The sequence below is a fragment of the Podarcis melisellensis genome, assembly GCF_964234715.1.
Source record: "Podarcis melisellensis genome assembly, chromosome: 6".
NCBI classification, from domain to species: domain Eukaryota; kingdom Metazoa; phylum Chordata; class Lepidosauria; order Squamata; family Lacertidae; genus Podarcis; species Podarcis melisellensis.
The window spans coordinates 65,762,292-65,780,183 of NC_138538.1; the positions used below are offsets into that span (position 1 = coordinate 65,762,292).

General features: G+C 38.9%; 1 protein-coding gene and 1 long non-coding RNA gene across 2 annotated transcripts in view; both read right to left on the reverse strand.

Annotated features, from left to right (window-relative positions):
* LOC309372192 (vitellogenin-1-like) overlaps nt 1-15,106 on the reverse strand; it is a gene marked incomplete at its 5' end in the record, with an annotated part of 32,175 nt that extends 17,069 nt beyond the window's left edge. The window contains 14 exons of the mRNA XM_081915489.1: nt 220-339; nt 1,103-1,174; nt 1,858-1,982; nt 4,536-4,633; nt 4,737-4,954; nt 5,720-5,929; nt 7,165-7,290; nt 8,753-8,918; nt 9,032-9,192; nt 9,324-9,471; nt 10,486-10,646; nt 11,729-11,890; nt 14,269-14,520; nt 14,990-15,106. Coding sequence (XP_081771615.1) covers nt 220-339; nt 1,103-1,174; nt 1,858-1,982; nt 4,536-4,633; nt 4,737-4,954; nt 5,720-5,929; nt 7,165-7,290; nt 8,753-8,918; nt 9,032-9,192; nt 9,324-9,471; nt 10,486-10,646; nt 11,729-11,890; nt 14,269-14,520; nt 14,990-15,106 — 2,136 coding nt within the window. The remainder of the gene's footprint in view (nt 1-219; nt 340-1,102; nt 1,175-1,857; nt 1,983-4,535; nt 4,634-4,736; nt 4,955-5,719; nt 5,930-7,164; nt 7,291-8,752; nt 8,919-9,031; nt 9,193-9,323; nt 9,472-10,485; nt 10,647-11,728; nt 11,891-14,268; nt 14,521-14,989) is intronic.
* A 923-nt stretch (nt 15,107-16,029) lies between these two features.
* On the reverse strand, nt 16,030-17,310 carry LOC309371671. The gene is made up of 3 exons (XR_014169251.1): nt 17,159-17,310; nt 16,263-16,280; nt 16,030-16,143 (listed from the first exon to the last, which is right to left on the reverse strand). It is a non-coding gene; the product is annotated as an uncharacterized lncRNA (long non-coding RNA).
* Nucleotides 17,311-17,892: the final 582 nt, after the last annotated feature.

Consider the following 17,892-nt stretch of genomic DNA (forward strand, 5'->3'; position numbering starts at 1 on the left):
AATTTGCGCTGATTAAACAAAGAGAACGAGAATATCACATGCTCCACGTCACTGTTCCTTTCATAGGAAAAAGAGGTTGCCAGTGCAATAGTAAGTAATGCTGAAAAGTTATAATTGCACCCAATTGAATCCTGAAAGCAATCATGTTTAAGAGCCTAAAAGAAGAAGAAGAAGAAAATATAATTTATATCTAAACAACATGCAAGTCAAAAGAGGCACCTGCAATGCATCCTGGATCACATCAGGAGTGAGCTCCAAATACGCGATTTCTTGGCGTGCTAATTTGAGATACAGTCCTCCAAAAGTTGGGTCATGTCCTCCTTTTTTCTGATCGAAGGGCTGTGTGATAAGAAATAGAAACTTACTGAAATATTTATTGTTTTGTTTGTTTATTATTTTAAGAAATGATGGTGTACCCTTTTTTTGCAACACATGCGTTTTCAATGTTTAGGGTGGCTTAAAACACTCAAACAAAACAACAGGGAAATCTAATGGCAATTAAACAACCAACAACAACAGAATTAAATTGAAGGTGAAACCAAAATGATTGGGGAGGGGGAATCAGCTGCAAAAGAATCCTCATTCTGGCAGGTCAAATGTCTTCTTGAATGAAGCAAATAAATAAGCTAGGCTATGAAAAGGAACGAGAGGCACAGCCTGAGTTAGGGAATCTCACGATTTGGGGAAAATTCAACCAGGCCTTTGGCCAATTAACATTCTGCAGCCTTTAAAATGTGTTTGGGGGTGAATTATTGCTTTGTTGTTTCTGTTTTAACTCTTTATTTGTGCTTTTCTCTTTGATTTTTATATTGTGAACTGCCCTGAGCTCTTTTCCGAAGGGCGGTGTATAAATCCAATAAATGAATCAATAAATAGATTCAGAAAAGGTAAGCACATCCCAAGCATCTAGCACATCCCAACCAGCCATGCCTTGCTTGGATATGGGTACCAATGGGACACAGAGAAGAGCATCTCTATCAAATGTTATGGACTGGGCATGCTGGTATGGCAGGTATCATGCGCCTAAATGATTTTGGGCCTTAAACAGACATAGCATTTGTAGGAATAACACATTACAAGGTTTATTATGCCGGCCACTTACCAAGTCATGGAGCCTTCCTTCTGCATATGCCCTTTCAAAAAGGCGAGATAGTCCTATACTCTTAAAGCCGACCTGTGTTGAAAGTGGGTGTATGAAACAATTAAAAGGGCTTTCTATGCTTTACATAAATCAGAGCACTTTCAGAATATTTTAAACAATTAAGAACTATGTTTCAGTCACTTGCATTTAATACATTTATGAAGTATGGTTGAGCATGAGTTAACTTAAACCATTAAGAACAACAACAGTAATAATAAAATAATAATAATAATAATATTTTTTTTTTATTTATACCCCACCCATCTGACTGAGTTTCCCCAGCCACTCTGGGTGGCTCCCAGCTAAATATTAAAAACACAATACAGCATTAAACATTAAAAACTTCCCTAAAGAGGGCTGCCCTCAGATGTCTTTTAAAAGTAAGATAGTTGCTTATTGCCTTGACATCTTATGGGAGGGCGTTTCACAGGGCAGGCGCCACTACCGAGAAGGCCCTCTGCCTGGTTCCCTGCAACCTCACTTCTTGCAGTGAGGGAACTGCCAGAAGGCCCTTGGAGCTGGATCTCAGCGTCCGGGCTGAACGATGGAGGTGGAGACACCATGTAAGGATGATCTGCCCCCTTCTTATCAAAGCTTAGTGTATGGAATGCTCATGCTATAGAAACAAGCCAGACTCAAATGAATTTTGTAAGAAAATAAATTCAAGGTCTATCAGTACAGGCCTAATGGAATTTATAATGGACAGCATCTGTTACCTCTACAAGATCAGAGGAGACGCCAAGGATGTTCGCCCTGGTTTTGAACACGGTAAACAGTGGGAGGATATTTCCTTCTTTGCCTATGCTGACAACCTCAGCTCTCAAACCAGCCATAAGTCGTTCTGAAAAGGGAGATAAAACAACAAGCAATAAGGCCGGGCAGTTCTTCAAACTGCATAATAATACGAATTTAATTTCCTAATTGTTTAATGTGAAAACAGCATCTTATGAAAAAGCGAAGAAACTCCATGTACAAGACCAGCTGCACAAAGAGGCTACTGTGTCTGTGTACTGTGATTTGGGCTTGGCACTCTCTCTACATTTGACCAGTTCTTCTGGAAGGGGGAGAGGGAGCAAGACTTTATAGAATATGTTGGAGGAGAGAGTTACAGCTCCATCACAGAGCACTTCCTATGCATATGGAAGGTCACCGATTCTGTTATTTCCAGTTGGTTGTTTTTTTAAATGTTGTTATCATGACTGGGAAATATCCCCATCCCTGGTTTAAGTCAATTGGCAGATTCTAGATGTTTCATGGAATCTTAGAATTGTAGATCGTAGAGTTGGAAGAGACCCCAAGGGTCATCTAGTCCCACCCCCTGCAATGTCCACACCTCATTGGCCAACAATATCTGGAGGAAGCTATGTTGCCTATGCCTCACCTAAAGAAACACAGAAAAGTGACTCTTTTGTAGTGTGAATAGACACAGAAGAAAGATGTTATGACAGACATAGGGCTGTCAAAATGCCTAGCGTTCTCCACCCTTCTCTCATAATGTTTAGTGTGACTTTTTGTGTGTGTGATTTATTTCCCTCCTCTATATGACCGCATGACATCAAGCAGGGAGTTTCAATATATCCCCCTCAGCTATGCAAGCTTGAACGCAAAAGTGAAATGCAAGCCATTCTGTTGCTGAACTACTTGTTCTATACGTAGGCTGTCACAAAACAGTGCCGGGACACAATGAAAGGGAAATAATATATTTTATATAGCATTTCACCCTCGCTGGAGCTTACTTGATAATTAACTGTTACTGAAAAAGGAGTGCCATTTGATTTGGCATTTCAACAGGTATTGCTAGACATGTTAAGCTTCCTAAAAGTAATTTGTCGCAGCAATCTGTATCTTAACATCTGTCTTTAACAGGACACCATGCCACCTCTATGAAACTGTTAGCAAAGGTGGCAAATGTCTTTTGGTTTCTTATCATTTTCAGTATGTTATATGTGACTGATGGGAGTTGTGGTCCAGTGGCATCTGGAGGATGAAACATTGGCTACTCCTGCTCTGGAGATACTAATAATAGAATATTAGTAATTTCTAATAGATTTTTCGTGCTATGATATCAATTTAGCTAATATCTAAATATGGTCATCGACAGTTACCAGCAGTTTATGCCACTTTAAGCGCTCACACTATTGAATCTTGGAAGTATTTGCAAGTTATTCTACTTAAATTTATAGTGCATGAAAAAAACTGAGCAAGAACTAAGGAGATAAATCTCATTCCTTTAACCTTTAAAATAGTATATGACAATAAAGATGCTTTGGAGGGAAGAAAATTTCATATACCATGAAATTATTTTATCTCTTCAAGAGCTCCCTACATACCTCTGTGAAGTAGTAGGTCTGTATATCCTAGACATGTTCATGGTACTTATTTTTATTATGAAACTGATTTCATGGTCATGTAAAAGTCACGAGGCACAGCAGTAACCTAAGGCACTGTGCAAAAATCTAACTTCGCATTTTCTGAAATTTTCATGAAATATTTGTCATTAGCTTTTCAAGTGTACTAATAAGTTACACAACTATTAAATGAGCCTATATTATTTTTATTAAGTTATGTACGGTATTGAGTTTGTTTGTAGGGTGGTTGTTGTAAAAATATTTCCCAAGGGATATGCAGAAAATCTCTAGGATTTTCATGGTTCTTTAAGAATGAAGCCACTTAAATCATATAATGTAAAACTTTGACTTGCCTGAAAATAACATGACATTTGGCCTAGAATACACAAGGTGTGTTTTCTTGTTCCCACTCCAAAAACCAGTAAATGTATCATTGGTATTACATTATTAATAGGAGGATGAAGTAAAAAAAATACAATGGTATCTTGGTTTTCGAATGTAATCCATTCCGGAAGACTGTCCGAGTTCCGAAACATTCGAAAACCAAAAACTCAAAACCAAAAACTCAATACAGAAAAATCAATACAGAAGTCGCGTTTCATGTTCGACTTCCGAGGCGTGTTCAAAAACCTAAGCATTTACTTTCGGGTTTACGGTGTTCGAAAACTGAAATGTTCGTCAATGGAGACGTTCGAAAACCGAGGTACCACTGTATAACATAGGTTTGTGGCATAAAAAGTCAATGTACCATTCCTCCCCTTCCTTAAAATATGAATCAAAATGCTTATAGGTTCTAGTTTAGGGATGAGAGAACATTTTGGTTTTGCAGACTGCACACCGCCCTGCCCAATGCATACTTTCCTCCCCAGGTCTTTCCCTGTGCTTTTTGAACTAGTCACATGACAAGACATGGCTGATTTCTTTCTGGTTCTTGAAACAAACAGCTTTTACTCTTGAAACAACAGGTTCATCTTTTAAATATTTTAAGCAATCACTATTATTCTGGGAGGAATAAATAGTATCTGGGGAAAAAACACGTCTCTTACCACTGTGAAGACCAAAGAAGTAAACCATGCTGTGGCGATAGCTAGGCCGTTGAATCTTGATGCTCAGTACTTTAAGTGCCACTCTGCAGGCAGAAGCCCTGAATAAAGCAAATTAACCAACAATGTTCACATTTATTACTGCTGTTTGCTGTGCACTGCTCCTTTCATAAAGAAATCATTTTTTTAAAAAATTATGCTTACATCTCTTGGCAGTCAGGAGTTCTGCAAGTGGCCGCTTCACGTATAAGAGTCAACAGGAAATATTTCACTTCTGACATGGGTGTCTCTGATGCATAATTAGTCATTGCCATCAATGAAGGGAGAGCTGGTAGGGATTCCATATAAACCATGGCAGCACATTTACGAGTTACGGGATCTATCTTGTTGTCCATGACGATTGGAACAGTAAGTGCTTCCACCTGTGCAACATAGATTGAAAAATATAAATTTTGCACTCTTATTTTTCTCCTTCCCACTATGACTTTGGCTCATAGCTCAAAAAGCTTGTACATGCTAAGCAGGCATTTTGGCTCTTCTTCTTTGAACGACAGCAGCCAGCCCCAACTCCCACAGCATACAGTATTCAAATTCAGTGGCTTGCAATATTATGTATGGGACTTCTGTTAAAACAAGATGGAGCTTTTCAAGCAATTATCTGCAATGTAACTTTCCTGATTCCTGCTTTTCAGAATAACATGCCCAGGCAAGATTTAGGCCCTTCTCCTTCTCTGCGTTTTGAGAACAGAGCCTCTAAAGGCTTGCTCCTAGAAAAATCTGCCACTTGAGAAAATGCAAAGCCATATTTTCTGTTGGTGTGTTTTTGCTTGTACGGAAGAAAGACACATTTGGATTGGATAAAGCACCCATTGGCAACGTGAGTGACTTGCACATCATCTGCTGCCTCAGCTGTTTAAAGCAATATATCACACACCGCTCTATCACTGTAACCCCCCCCATGAGTTTCAATTCTGTACATAATGGTATACATATCTACACAGACAGGGGCTGAGTCCTCCACCGCTTGGACATTTATTCCCTACCTATACCTAATGCAACTGGTCTTTGAGAAATAATGTATCACCATGATCAATTAGCATTAGGAAAAAAAAGATATTCCTAACAGCTCTATAATGTTGTTGAAAAAAACCCCACAAGATCTCCACAAAAATGCCATGCCTTCTTACCCGTGCAGGATACTTCTCGACAAGGCCTCTTAGAGCTAAGATGGCAGCGCAAGGATGCAGGGAGTCAGGAGAAGAAATGAGAGCTGCAAAGGTCTTCATGATGGGCTTCTCAATGATGACATGTCCCACATTTGCTAAGGCCTTCAGTACCAGCATTTGTCCATCTATGTCGGATGTACGTTTTGCTTTAATTGCAAAATCATTCAAAGGCTGTTTTGGGGGGGAAAAGTGGTTTCAAAATTAGTTGCAAAATAGTTGCTTAAAAAAGATATGATTTGAATCGTGAATTGATACTGGGGACAGCCTGTGATCTCAAGTTAGACATGAGTAGGTTTGACAGGGTTTGCCCATCAGCATCTCCTATGTTGCAGGTCTCAATAAACTTGGCCAAGTACCATATGCATAGCCAGTGCAGGTCTTTCAGAATAGGAGGTCTTATGCACTTTCAATAGGGCATCCCCTTCAATAGCCTTTCTGAGGCATTCAGCATTAGCTGTAGGTTCTGGACCAACCTAAATAAAGCACCTCATAGAGTGCATTGCAGTAATTCAATATGGATGTTATGAATGCCTGGACTACCATATTAAAGCCATCCCAAAGCAGGAACAGCCAGAAATATTGCACCAGTGAGAAAGACGGATACAGGAGCAACCCCCCCCCCAAAGAAAAGCTATTTCAGAGGAAGTACAAGCCCATTCAGAACAAGCTGCACCTCCTTGACTAATACAAAGATCAGGACATAATTATCCTTTGGATATCACATTTCTCAAAATATTTCTTTACAAATTTTGGCTGAAAAAACTTAGAAAATGCCGATTCAGGTTGGAATATGTACATTAAAATGAAATGCATATTTAAAAATGCATTAAATATTTAAATATTATTTATGTGGCTATTTTTTTATCAAATAATAATGTGGAAGCAGGATGGAAAGGACATAGAAAGTAACGCATGCAGAATTGCCATGGACCAGAAATAGACTGACCTGCCCATGCTTAATGTTAAGATAACCTGGAACAAATGACTAGATATGTGTTGCTATTGCTTTCAGTGAGGAGTGAATGATACTCAGTTTAAACATTTTCAAAGAATTTACAGTAATAATTACAGGTACTTTATAGCAGTATTATATGATTATTTGAATGGTCGATTAAACAAATAACATGTAAAGATTCTGAGAACTACTGAGACAAGTATACCATGGTAGTGTAGTGCTAAGAATAATTCCCCCCCACCTTATTTTTATTTCAAATTGAAGACAGTAATCCTGAACTCACTGAAACCAGCAGCAAAAAATCTCATTGTTTTCAATGTGTTGCAATTTCCTCTAAAGACTGTGCTCAACACATGCATCTTAACTTGTAGGCTGATAATAATAGGCCAACTAAGCACCTTATATTGTTACTCTTTAAATGATGAAATGTCATTGAAACATGGCACAATACCTTGATGTATTTGTCAGGGCAAGTTTCTGAGGAAGAACAGTATTTTTTAACAACAGTTCCGTAGGCAAGGCAGGTAAAGCTGCGGTAGAAACTTCTGGGGCCTTTGAGGGCATCTGTCACAATTGCCTATTGAGAGAAAAGTTGGTCATTGAAACATACAAAAAACAAATTATTCATCTCATTTTAACATATGCATCAATTAAATCAGGTCTGAATGCATTTCAGACTAAACGAGAGAAAATAGCCCAAAGCATAACAATTGCTGGGAGTGTATAAAGTGTATAAAGATAGTGTTCCAAGAGTTTCAAATGTATAACATCTCAGTAATTTTTACAACTGTTTATCCAAGTAAGACAGCATTATTCCTCCTATATTATAAATGTGTGGCTGATACATAATGGGTTTGCCAAGGAAGAAGTAATGGCTCATCACAGCAGAGGTAAAAATTGAACTGGGGAACTCCAGCTCAGTTTCATAGCCCATAAGAACACTAGCCTTCAGGAGGCCAACAATTTCTCAGAGACTTGACTAAATGGGTTGTCTCCAACTAAGTCAAACTCAGAGTAGAACCATTAAATGCACTTCAGTTCATCATGATGAACTTGCCCAGTGATTTCAGTGGCTCTATCTGGGTATGACGATAACACCCAATAAAATTAACTTAAGTACAAATAGCATCCTTGATGCCCACAGCATTTCAGAGACCTTAGTTAAGGGGAACCCATAAGATGGGCCTCCAGAGCTATCAATCATCTGCACTGCAACAATAATAGCCATAGCCATAGGATCTTGACCTGCTTGCCAAAGGAACTGCCATTTTAAAAGGACCATACATAACCGGTATGCATATAGGTTAGATTTTATTTGCCTCATACTCTCTGACACACACCTTTGTATATTGACCTAGCCTGTATTTCCTCCACTATGAATTTAAAGTTAAATATTAATAGGCTTTTTTGTCCGGCAGATGTGTGTGGTTACCCAGCTCTCTTACCTGATATTGAGGGAAAACCAATGAAATCATACTTAGAATAGACCCACTACATGTGGACTAAAATTACTTCTGTCTGACTTCAGTGGGTCTACTTTGTGTACCAGTAGCTTTGGATATCACTTATTATTCAAGTTTTGTTTGGGTTTAAGTGGCTTGTGGCACTTGGGGGAGAGGATGGATGTCTGAGGTGGTTACCAAACTGGTGTGTTTCAGGGTTTTAAAAACTGTTGCCCCCATGGGAATTGTCTCCTCTTGGGACTTGGCCAGAGCTGCTCAAAGACATGAAAAACAAGAACTTAGATCAAGAAGAGCCAACATGGTGGCCTCTACATGTTGATGGACTCCAGCTCCTATTAGTCCTAGCCAGCATGGCTGGTGGTCAGGGATGGTGGGAGTTGCAGCCCAGCAACATCTAGAGGATACAATGATGGAACAATGCTCGTTGGAGTCTTCAGGATGCCTAGGTTGTAGGAACTGCCAAATTTTAAAGTCGCATGCACTTATTCTTGCAAACCCCCCGCGCCGCAAAAAGATCAATTCAGGGAAAGCCAACATCAGCAAACAAAAAACCCCGTAATGCAAGATGCATTTTACCATAGCTGTTTCTAGGATTTCTGGAGATGGAGTGCAGGTATGAAAGAAGGTAACAAATGCCATTGTCGCTTCAATCCTGCTGATTTCTCTCTGATCAAACCTATGTTTCAAGAATCTAAGTGCATCTGGAGTACCAGCAGCAGCAGCTAGTTGCACGATGAGGTGTCTACAAGAAAAGAAGCAGCAATCAAGTCTGAGCTCTGATCGCTTTAATTTAGATCTTATTCAATTATGCTTTTCAAGCATGAAAAGTATAACACACTTCCTCTGTTATCTTACCTGAGTGTTGGCTCATTGGCGTGTTTTCTAAAGAGCGAATCTAAATATTTTGTATCGTTCATGTCACGCACAAGTTCGATAGCCTGCAGGTATTTAATTGCACCATCTCTTGGAAACTTTGCATTTGGGTGTCCTGCCAAATACTGCAATCTTTCCTCAATCTGTTGGATAGAAATTTTTTTAAAAAAAATAAAATAAAAAAGAGAGCATTGTTAGGTATTGTTTAACGCGACAGGCAAAGAACACTGGTATGTTGCAAAGTTCCATTTGCATTACCATTTTTAAAACTTACCTCTCTTTCTACGTTGTTGCTCTTTATCAATGGAATAGGAAGAGGAGGAAGTTCATAATTAAACCTGTAGGTAAGTGAGCCCCATCTCTTCAAGTCAGAAGGGACATGTGGCAAGTGGCCATGCATATCGATGAATACCATTTTAAGCCTAGTGTGGAAAGATCCAATGACATTTAGTGAGCAAATAGTAAATACAGAAAGCTGTTTTTTGTCTCTTGGCTTTGTAATAATAATAATAATAATAATAATAATAATTATTATTTTCCTTTTGCAGCAGAAAAAAACAGGACTAAACTAGCAAATATAGTATGTAAATTTAAAATGCTTCTTTACTTGAAGGTGGATCTGACCTTTGGATTATGAAGATTTGCTGAATCTAAACACATAATGGGTAATACTCAATCTTAGTCATATCTGCTGACTTCTACAAACTTTTGCATATTCATTTCAATGGGTGTACTATTCTTTTAAAGAAACCCTTTTTTATTTATTAATATGAAACACAGTCCTAAAAAAGGGAAGCAACCATATCAAGTACAAGAGAACTACCCCTACCCCTCAAAAAGAAGACATTCAGGAGAAAATCAGTGCAGCGTCCCCAATCCAGATTAGGAGCTTGTTCCAGATTGGGGCGTCAGGGCTCCTTTTTCTCCAAAATAAAACCAGGCAAGCTAAGCACATGTTTAAATATGAACTGCTATCCCATGTACTTTGGCCTGAAGAGATTTTTTCACTACTGCACTGTGATTTTCCAGGATTCTCCTATTCACTGGGCTTCCACGCTTTAAATTACTGTATACCTTTTTAAAATCAAATTATATTTGTTATGGTTTTTATATGTGTGCATATGTTTCAGATTTATAGCTAAGCATGACATTCCAGGGAAATCCATAGGTTTATGAAATGCTGGTAGATATTGAGACTACTCTTAAGGAGTTTGACTAGGTAATTTGGGATGATGAATTTAGGGTTGCCATTTTTTCATTTTTCATTAGGAAACCAACAAAATGGTCGAGCTTTTTGTTTAGGAACCTAACTCAAAAATAGCAAAAACCCGAAAACCAGTACATGTCAGGAATTTTCCTGACGTATGGCAAGCCTAACGAATTGATAAATTGAAAAGCATTTGTAAAAAGGGAGCAGTTATACAAAGGTACGGTACCTGGCCTCCATGATGCCTGTTGCTCCACTAAGCTCATTGAATGGTGCGAACTCACGGATTTCCACACCTTCGACCTGCATAATCGTTCTCTCGTTGTCTCCCTTTTGTGCATCCCTAAATCTGTACTTGAATGTAGCTGAGCCTTGGAAAGGTTTGACTTTCTGTATGAAAACAGGCAGCGGCAAGTCATATATTAGAATTTTTAACATAATCATAGCAAGTTCAGAAATCATCACACGTAGGATTGCACCCAATGCTGGGTCCATGCAGAGCAGAAACATGGAACGTAATGGGCACACAGCTAATTTATGCCCATTCACTTCAATTGGTCCAATCTGAGGAGAACTTGTTTGGATACAACCAGTGCGTTCAGGGATGTGTATTGCCGGCACCTCTCCTTTTTTGGTTAATAAGTGTAACACTTATAGTAACAACTTCATGGTGAGTACCAGCATTTTTTTCTAGAAAAAAGCACTGGATACAACCCAATCAATATTATTTTACATTAGCAATCTCTACCGTTGCGTTTGGCAGCTAGCAGACCACAGAATCTATCCAGGCACCTGATGCCCAATAGATCTCTATTGGATTGCTTGGTCAAGTGATTGGGTGGGGAGGAGAGAGAGAGAGAGAAGGAGAAAGAAAAGAACAAATGGATTGTCCTATCAGAAAATAATATTGTTTCTGGGCTCCCCCCACCCCTTCTCCCTCTGCTCTCCACCCCACCAGCCATTTTGTAGAAAAAAGGTGGAGATGAAAAAATGGTGCAAAGTAAATTATATGTAACATGGCCATCTGGGTCTAGAACCCAACAAGGGGGGAGGGGTCACTGACAAGTATCCTCTAGACTTCTTTCTCCTCTTCACCTTTGCAACCAATTTGACTGCCTCCCTCTGTGGTTTATGCTTTCCCACTTAGGCATGTATGGCGCATGCAAGCAGCTGCATAGTTTGGTTGCAGTGCAATGCAACATTGTGACTGCTCTACATGGAAACCCATGTGTGTCTAACTATATGGTACCAGCAATTTTACCACATCATTGCCCCCCCCCATCCACCTAGCAGCTTGTGAGCACAAGTTAAAACTGCTTGAACAGAATGGCAAATCTCGCAAATGAATGACTTATAACAGAGGTCAACATCTATGCAGCTGTCTGCAAATGAACAACCAATCGTGGATCTTCTTGCAGATGTGAACAGGACCACAGATGATATAGTTATATACACACAACCCCCATACTAACCTGTTGACAGGCTTCACATGGAGTAACATGCAACGCACCAAAGATCTTGAAAGCAGCGTTGTCACAGTCGTTTAAGTCCATGGACTTGGTCATGAAGATCTCATCGGCTTTTACAGCATTTTGAACAAGGTATGTTGTGTTGCACCTTCCCCAAATACTATTCTGTAAAACGAACAAATAAATCAGATTGGCAGGTTCATTGAGAGAATATTGGTCTTCTTGTGAAATTGCTCTAACTCTAACTCCTTTAATGAACCTCTCAGTTTTTCTTATATCCTTCCCTCCCTTCCCCTTACACACATTTCTCGTCAAAAATTCCAACACAGGTTTCTACTGAAAGATCACTGGCAAACCCCGATGGACTTCAGTGAAGCCATGGCTTGTCCCACTGGGAAGTTCTTTATTCAGTTCCAATTAGGGCTTATTGTATATGAAGGATAATTTGAAAATTTTAATAAAAAATGTGGTGAAATAATTTGATCAGTCAGAATGAAACCTCAAAAGCAAGAGATTTCAGAGCCGGGGCTGGCTCTTTGCCCCTAAAAATCCCATTACACCTAATCTACAACTCACACAATCCTCTGTTAGAAACCTTAGAAGCAGATGTGCCATGAAAGCGGCAATAATTAAGCACCACTGAAGAACTGAGGAATCTTAACTCTCTTTTCTTACATTAGCAGGTTTCACTCAGATCTATAACATCACGACATGATTTTGTATTCATCAGAAGTGCAATATCAGTATATGCGCGGAGTTTTTACCAAGTTTGAATACTGTTTTTCAAAGTGTTTCAAGTCTGGAGTGCCTGCCATATGTCTTATGCTCGGCCTTTAGCTAATGAGCAAATTTGAACCCTGCAAATCAGATCAGTCTCACAAACTAGGAACTCAACATTAAATGAAAGGATGGGGGAAGAGCTTGCACTGGAAGAACATGCCGGCACTTCATGCAGTTCAAAATGTGTGACATTTGGCCCTTGAAGTATTTCCCACCCTTGCCCCTTCCCAAAACAAGCTTCTTGTGGGTGAATAACCATAAGTAGGGACATCACATTGGCCACACAGAACACCTTGGCAAACTGTGATCACAGTCATTTAAGTCATAAGGCTTGATTAAAATCTCATTGCCTACTCCTCCCCGAACTGTTTATCAGGTGATATAAATGATAATAAGCTACTTAATGCTGATATCATGCAACAAAATAAAAAATAAACTCTAAAACTGTACAGCTAACCCTGGTATCACCTGGTTTGCCTGCATTAAGTCAAAAGGATTTAAATGGAAGGGATTCAAAACTGGCAACCAAAATAACAAAGGACCTGGATCAAACCACTCTGAGAAAAAGGCTACAACATTCGGGGCTTTTTAGTTAAGAAAAAGGCAAGTAATTGGGGGTGGGGTGGGGGCACAGCAGCAATGAAAGAGGTGTATACCATTATGCATTGACATGGAAAGAGAATTTGTTCTCCCACTTTTATAATATGAGAATCTGAGGCGAAGCTGAATGATGGGAGATTCAGGAGAGACAAAAGGAATAACTTTCCCCCCACAGTACATAGGATCAGGTAACAGATGTCACATGCCATTGTCTGATGCCTACTTAGGGCAATGGGAAGTGTGGAGAAAAAATAGGATGGCTGTAAAACTAGGCACAATGTGATACAGGGACAGAATATTGGTCGCAGTTTCCAAACCAATTTCCTAAATTAAATATTACTGTATTAAAGTATTTGTTTTCTAAATTAAAGCAACCCTATTCTAAATTTCATCCCAAAAAATAATTTCAAACGTTTTCAAATATCAACATCTGAATCAAAATTGGCTTGATTAATGTAAATATGGGACTGTGGAAGTGAAATTAACTGTAGTCTGTAGTCAGGATTTCAATATGAGCCAAATTACAATTTAACACAGTGTAGTCCTGACATCACTTTATTGCAAGCTTATCCCCAAGGCAGTTTTAACTTGGACAGATTTATTTTGTAGGAGATTAGGTATTTGCAACTGCAAATAGAAATTATGGTGTGTGTGTGTGTGTGTGTGTGTGTGTGGAATGACCACATCATTTGATCATTATGATCTAAACCAGAGCTAAGAAGTTTATCTGTTGACTCCAATTCATTCTTTGAATTCAAGTGCATGAGCCTCATTTTAGGGATGGAAGTTTGACTCCTGCTTATTTCTATATATTTATAATCCATATTGGTCTATTAACTTTGTTGTGGTATTGGAGGAATATGAAGTAGTTAACGTCAACAGCGATGTGCTGGTTCAAATATGAGCTACAAACTCAGCAAGTAGCCTTAAGTAAGACACATTCATTCAGTTTACAGCTGCTCCCCACCCACCTGCAAACTATTATATTGAAATAAACTGGCCATCTTACAGCTATTGAAAGGACTGCTGATAAAATGTACGTGAAGTTCTTTGAAATTCTCAGCAGTTGAGAGAATACCAATAAAAATAACATATAATTGTAAGTGCCTGGTGTGAAAATAAAAGCCACAGTACTACAGATGCAATGGAAATTAAAAGTTCACCTCTCTTAAGTTGTAGCTTTTCTGGTCTAGCTTCATGGAATATTGCAGGTTGTTCAGAAGTCCTTTGTAGACACCAAGTTTATATTCTGAGAAGTGTCCTGAAGCCATGATGTCATCAACAAAGCCTTTCCTGTGGCGAAATGTAACTATGCCAGGTAAGTCTTCCTCAAACATCTTGGTCAGCTTGGATGACTGCTTGAAGTCCTGCTGTGGCTGGATGCCATTGAGCTCAAGCACTTCAACGCTATGAAGCTGTCACACACACAAACGAAGAGTAAATTTCATGTTATTTTCCACCTCCCTTTAGAATCCATGAAGGTTATTTAAACGGCAGTCTTCAAAACCACACCTTCTCAAGACCACACAAATTAGAGCTTAAATGTTTTCCACCTAGCATCTATTTCACCACATGTAAACTACACATTCATGTTAATGACAGGACTTCATTATTACATGTGTAAGAATCTTTTTACTGTATCTAAGGCTAGCCGTTTGAAGTCGGAAGCCTAAAAGAATGCTGAAGTGACACTAACGAGCCATTTTAGTTTCACTGACTAGACCTTTAAGACTTTTCAAGAACACTACAAGTGAAAACAAATGTAGTATGATAATAGGATCCTTCCCCTTTGCCAAGAGGCCAGTTTTGTCCTGGGCTGACAGGCTGATCAGCTAACCAAAGCAGTCTTGCTGCTTCCTCCTGTTCCTTAGTTCTCTCACTTGCCACCACTCCTATTGCAGCTTCTTGCATCTCTACCATCTGGGGAAAGTTAGCAATGGTACAGACATGCATGTCTCTGGAATGGAAATGGCGTTGTCTTAGACCCTTTGCTACAGACATTATGTTAACTTCCACCATCAGAAAGGAAGGAGAAAGTGGATGCAGTGCAAGTGAGTGTGCTAGCAGAGTGGGTCAAGTCTGGTGTGTTGTTATTATTACTGAGAAGGAGGGCTTTGCATATGTGAACCGACTTTGAACCCTACTCTTGTATTATGTCTTGTCTTCAGCCTAGAGCAAGCCCACATAATTTCTGACCCAGAAGGGTTTACAAAGCTTTCTCTATGTATAGCCAGGCTATGATCTGAAGTGAATCTAGGGTAGGATAACAGGGTTACGTCTGGCACCAGGACAGGATGACAGGGAACAACGGGTTCTGCTGCAAACCTATGGGGAAACCCTTTCTCACTCCCCCCCCCCAATTTCAGTAGGAAAAGGCAGCAAAGGTTTTCATGCTGCATTTGTTATTTTTAAAAGATATTTAAATGTCACCAGATTGCTAAAAATATGCAGAGTGGTGCATAGAATATCATTTGCGCTCTGCAGGTACTGAAGTAGCCACATGAAATTAAGAATTGTCAATATTCAATGACATCCCACTTTGTTAGAAAATGCATTAGTCTTTGTTTATTAGTTACAACTACCATTTGATTAAATAATTTTCAAGGCATCACAGTTTGAGAACAATTGAATTGATGCCACAATAAAATTATTGTGCATCTGAAATTACATCCTATTGTCTTTTTGACCACTAAGCAGAATAAATCCTTCAAGCCTGAGTTTGGCTTGAGCTGACTGAGAATTGCCTGGTAATGTGTGAAAAGGAATTTCGGTCATCGCATAAATAATAATAAGGTAAAGTCTATGCAAGTTGCATGACAAAATTGAATTATTTCCCCCTCAACTTTAAAAACTCACAGAGAAAGTTAACTTTCAAGACTGAAAAAGTTCCCTTACCTGTAGAACTTTACGGTCTGGTGCAATTTGGCCGATGGCAATTTTACATTTTAATTTCAGTCCAGAGCTTCCTGCACCTTTTCCTGGGAGTCTAATCGTGTTTTGAAATTCGACTGCATATGTGGCAACATCACCTTCAGTTTCTGGAGGGAGGGAAATCCAAAGAAATATTATAGGCAACATGTGAAAAATATCACGTCAAATATTTCTAAAACTGCCAAACAGCTTTCAAGATTGCGTACTTCTTTTTTTAGATACTTACGTTTTTGTTGCTGACAACCTGAAAGATAAAAAATAAAGTTAAATGCATTTGTTCCATGAATATTTGTATTTCATGTTTTTTTGGAAATACATAGGCATGAAATCTTTGTAAACTGCTTAGAGGTTTTAAGCATCTTCCAAATTGTGCCAAAAAAGAGTGTTTTTTTTTAAAAAATGTTGTTTTATTCATGCAAACCTTTTAGGTATTTTCCATTTACTGAAAATAATTTTAAGTTCACACTCAGTCATACTCAGAGAAGACCAGACACATTGAAATTAGTGGATGTGACTAAGGTACTGTACTTTTCCGTGTATAAGACTAGGTTTTTTTCTTTTAAAATTATGTTAAGAAAAGGGGGGGTCACCTTATACATGGGGCAATTTCCTCCCATTTTCTTAATTTGGAGCTCCCCAAAATAGGGGGCGTCTTATACACAGGGGTGTCTTATACTCGGAAAAATACATTATATCCATTGATTTTAATAGGTCTGCTCTGAGACAGACTTAACTGAATACCACCCACTGATTTCAATGGGTCTGAGTTGGAATGAGCCAGAATGAACCACATCCCATTATTTGCTATAATAGAGAGCTATGAAACAAGCACCACACAGTGGTACCTCAGGTTAAGAACTTAATTCGTTCTGGAGGTCCGTTCTTAACCTGAAACTGTTCTTAACCTGAAACACCACTTGAGCTAATGGGGCCTCCTGCTGCTGCAGTGCCGCCGTTGTGCGATTTCTGTTCTCACCCGGAAGCAAAGTTCTTAACTCGAGGTTAGCGGAATCTGTAACCTGAAGTGTCTGTAAACCAAAGTACCACTGTACTGTTTTACATTTGAAATTTCTATAACACTTTCCCCCCAACATTTCTGACAGATAGTACATCTATACTTACCCACAAGGGTCAATGCCAGTGCTAGAATTAAGGCCTTCATCATGGATGAGGAAGGTACAGCTGAATGGGTTGCTGCCACTTTTATAGTGAGGGATATTCGGTCACATGATTATCTTGGACATCTTTTTTGATGAACCAGCATATTTTGGGTACATTATTGATTGACCAAGCAAACAAACACTGCTTGGGTCAGAAAGAGATATTACAAAACCATGGCAGGACTTTGCTCAAATATATGTTTGATGTAAACTAAGAAAGCAAAATTCTAATAAATTATAGTTATGGGAAATAAAATGACACAGATTTAATAAAAACAGTCACATCTAAACTTAAAAAAGGAGAGGGGTGAGTTCAAAGCTATCTGTTTTGCTAGACTGATGTAAGTGCATATCATCAAATATGTTCCTTGGAAGATGCCCAGAGTAGCTGAGGCAACCTAGTAAGATGGCTAGGGCATAAGAAATTTATGATTATGATTATGATTAAAAATATTATTCCTGTATCTACACACACCAGGTTTAAAGTTCAGTAACTTAAATAAAGTGTAATAGTGGGGTGTGTGTGCGTGCGCGTGGATGCTTTATGTATATGTCAGAAGTTAAGAACTTCAAATAATTCATTACATAGGAAGATGCCTTATACCTAACAGCTGCTCATTGAGCTGAGCAGCAGAGAAAGAAGAAAGTTTCTCCAGCTGCTGATTGATTTAGAATATGAATGGAAGCCCACTGGGT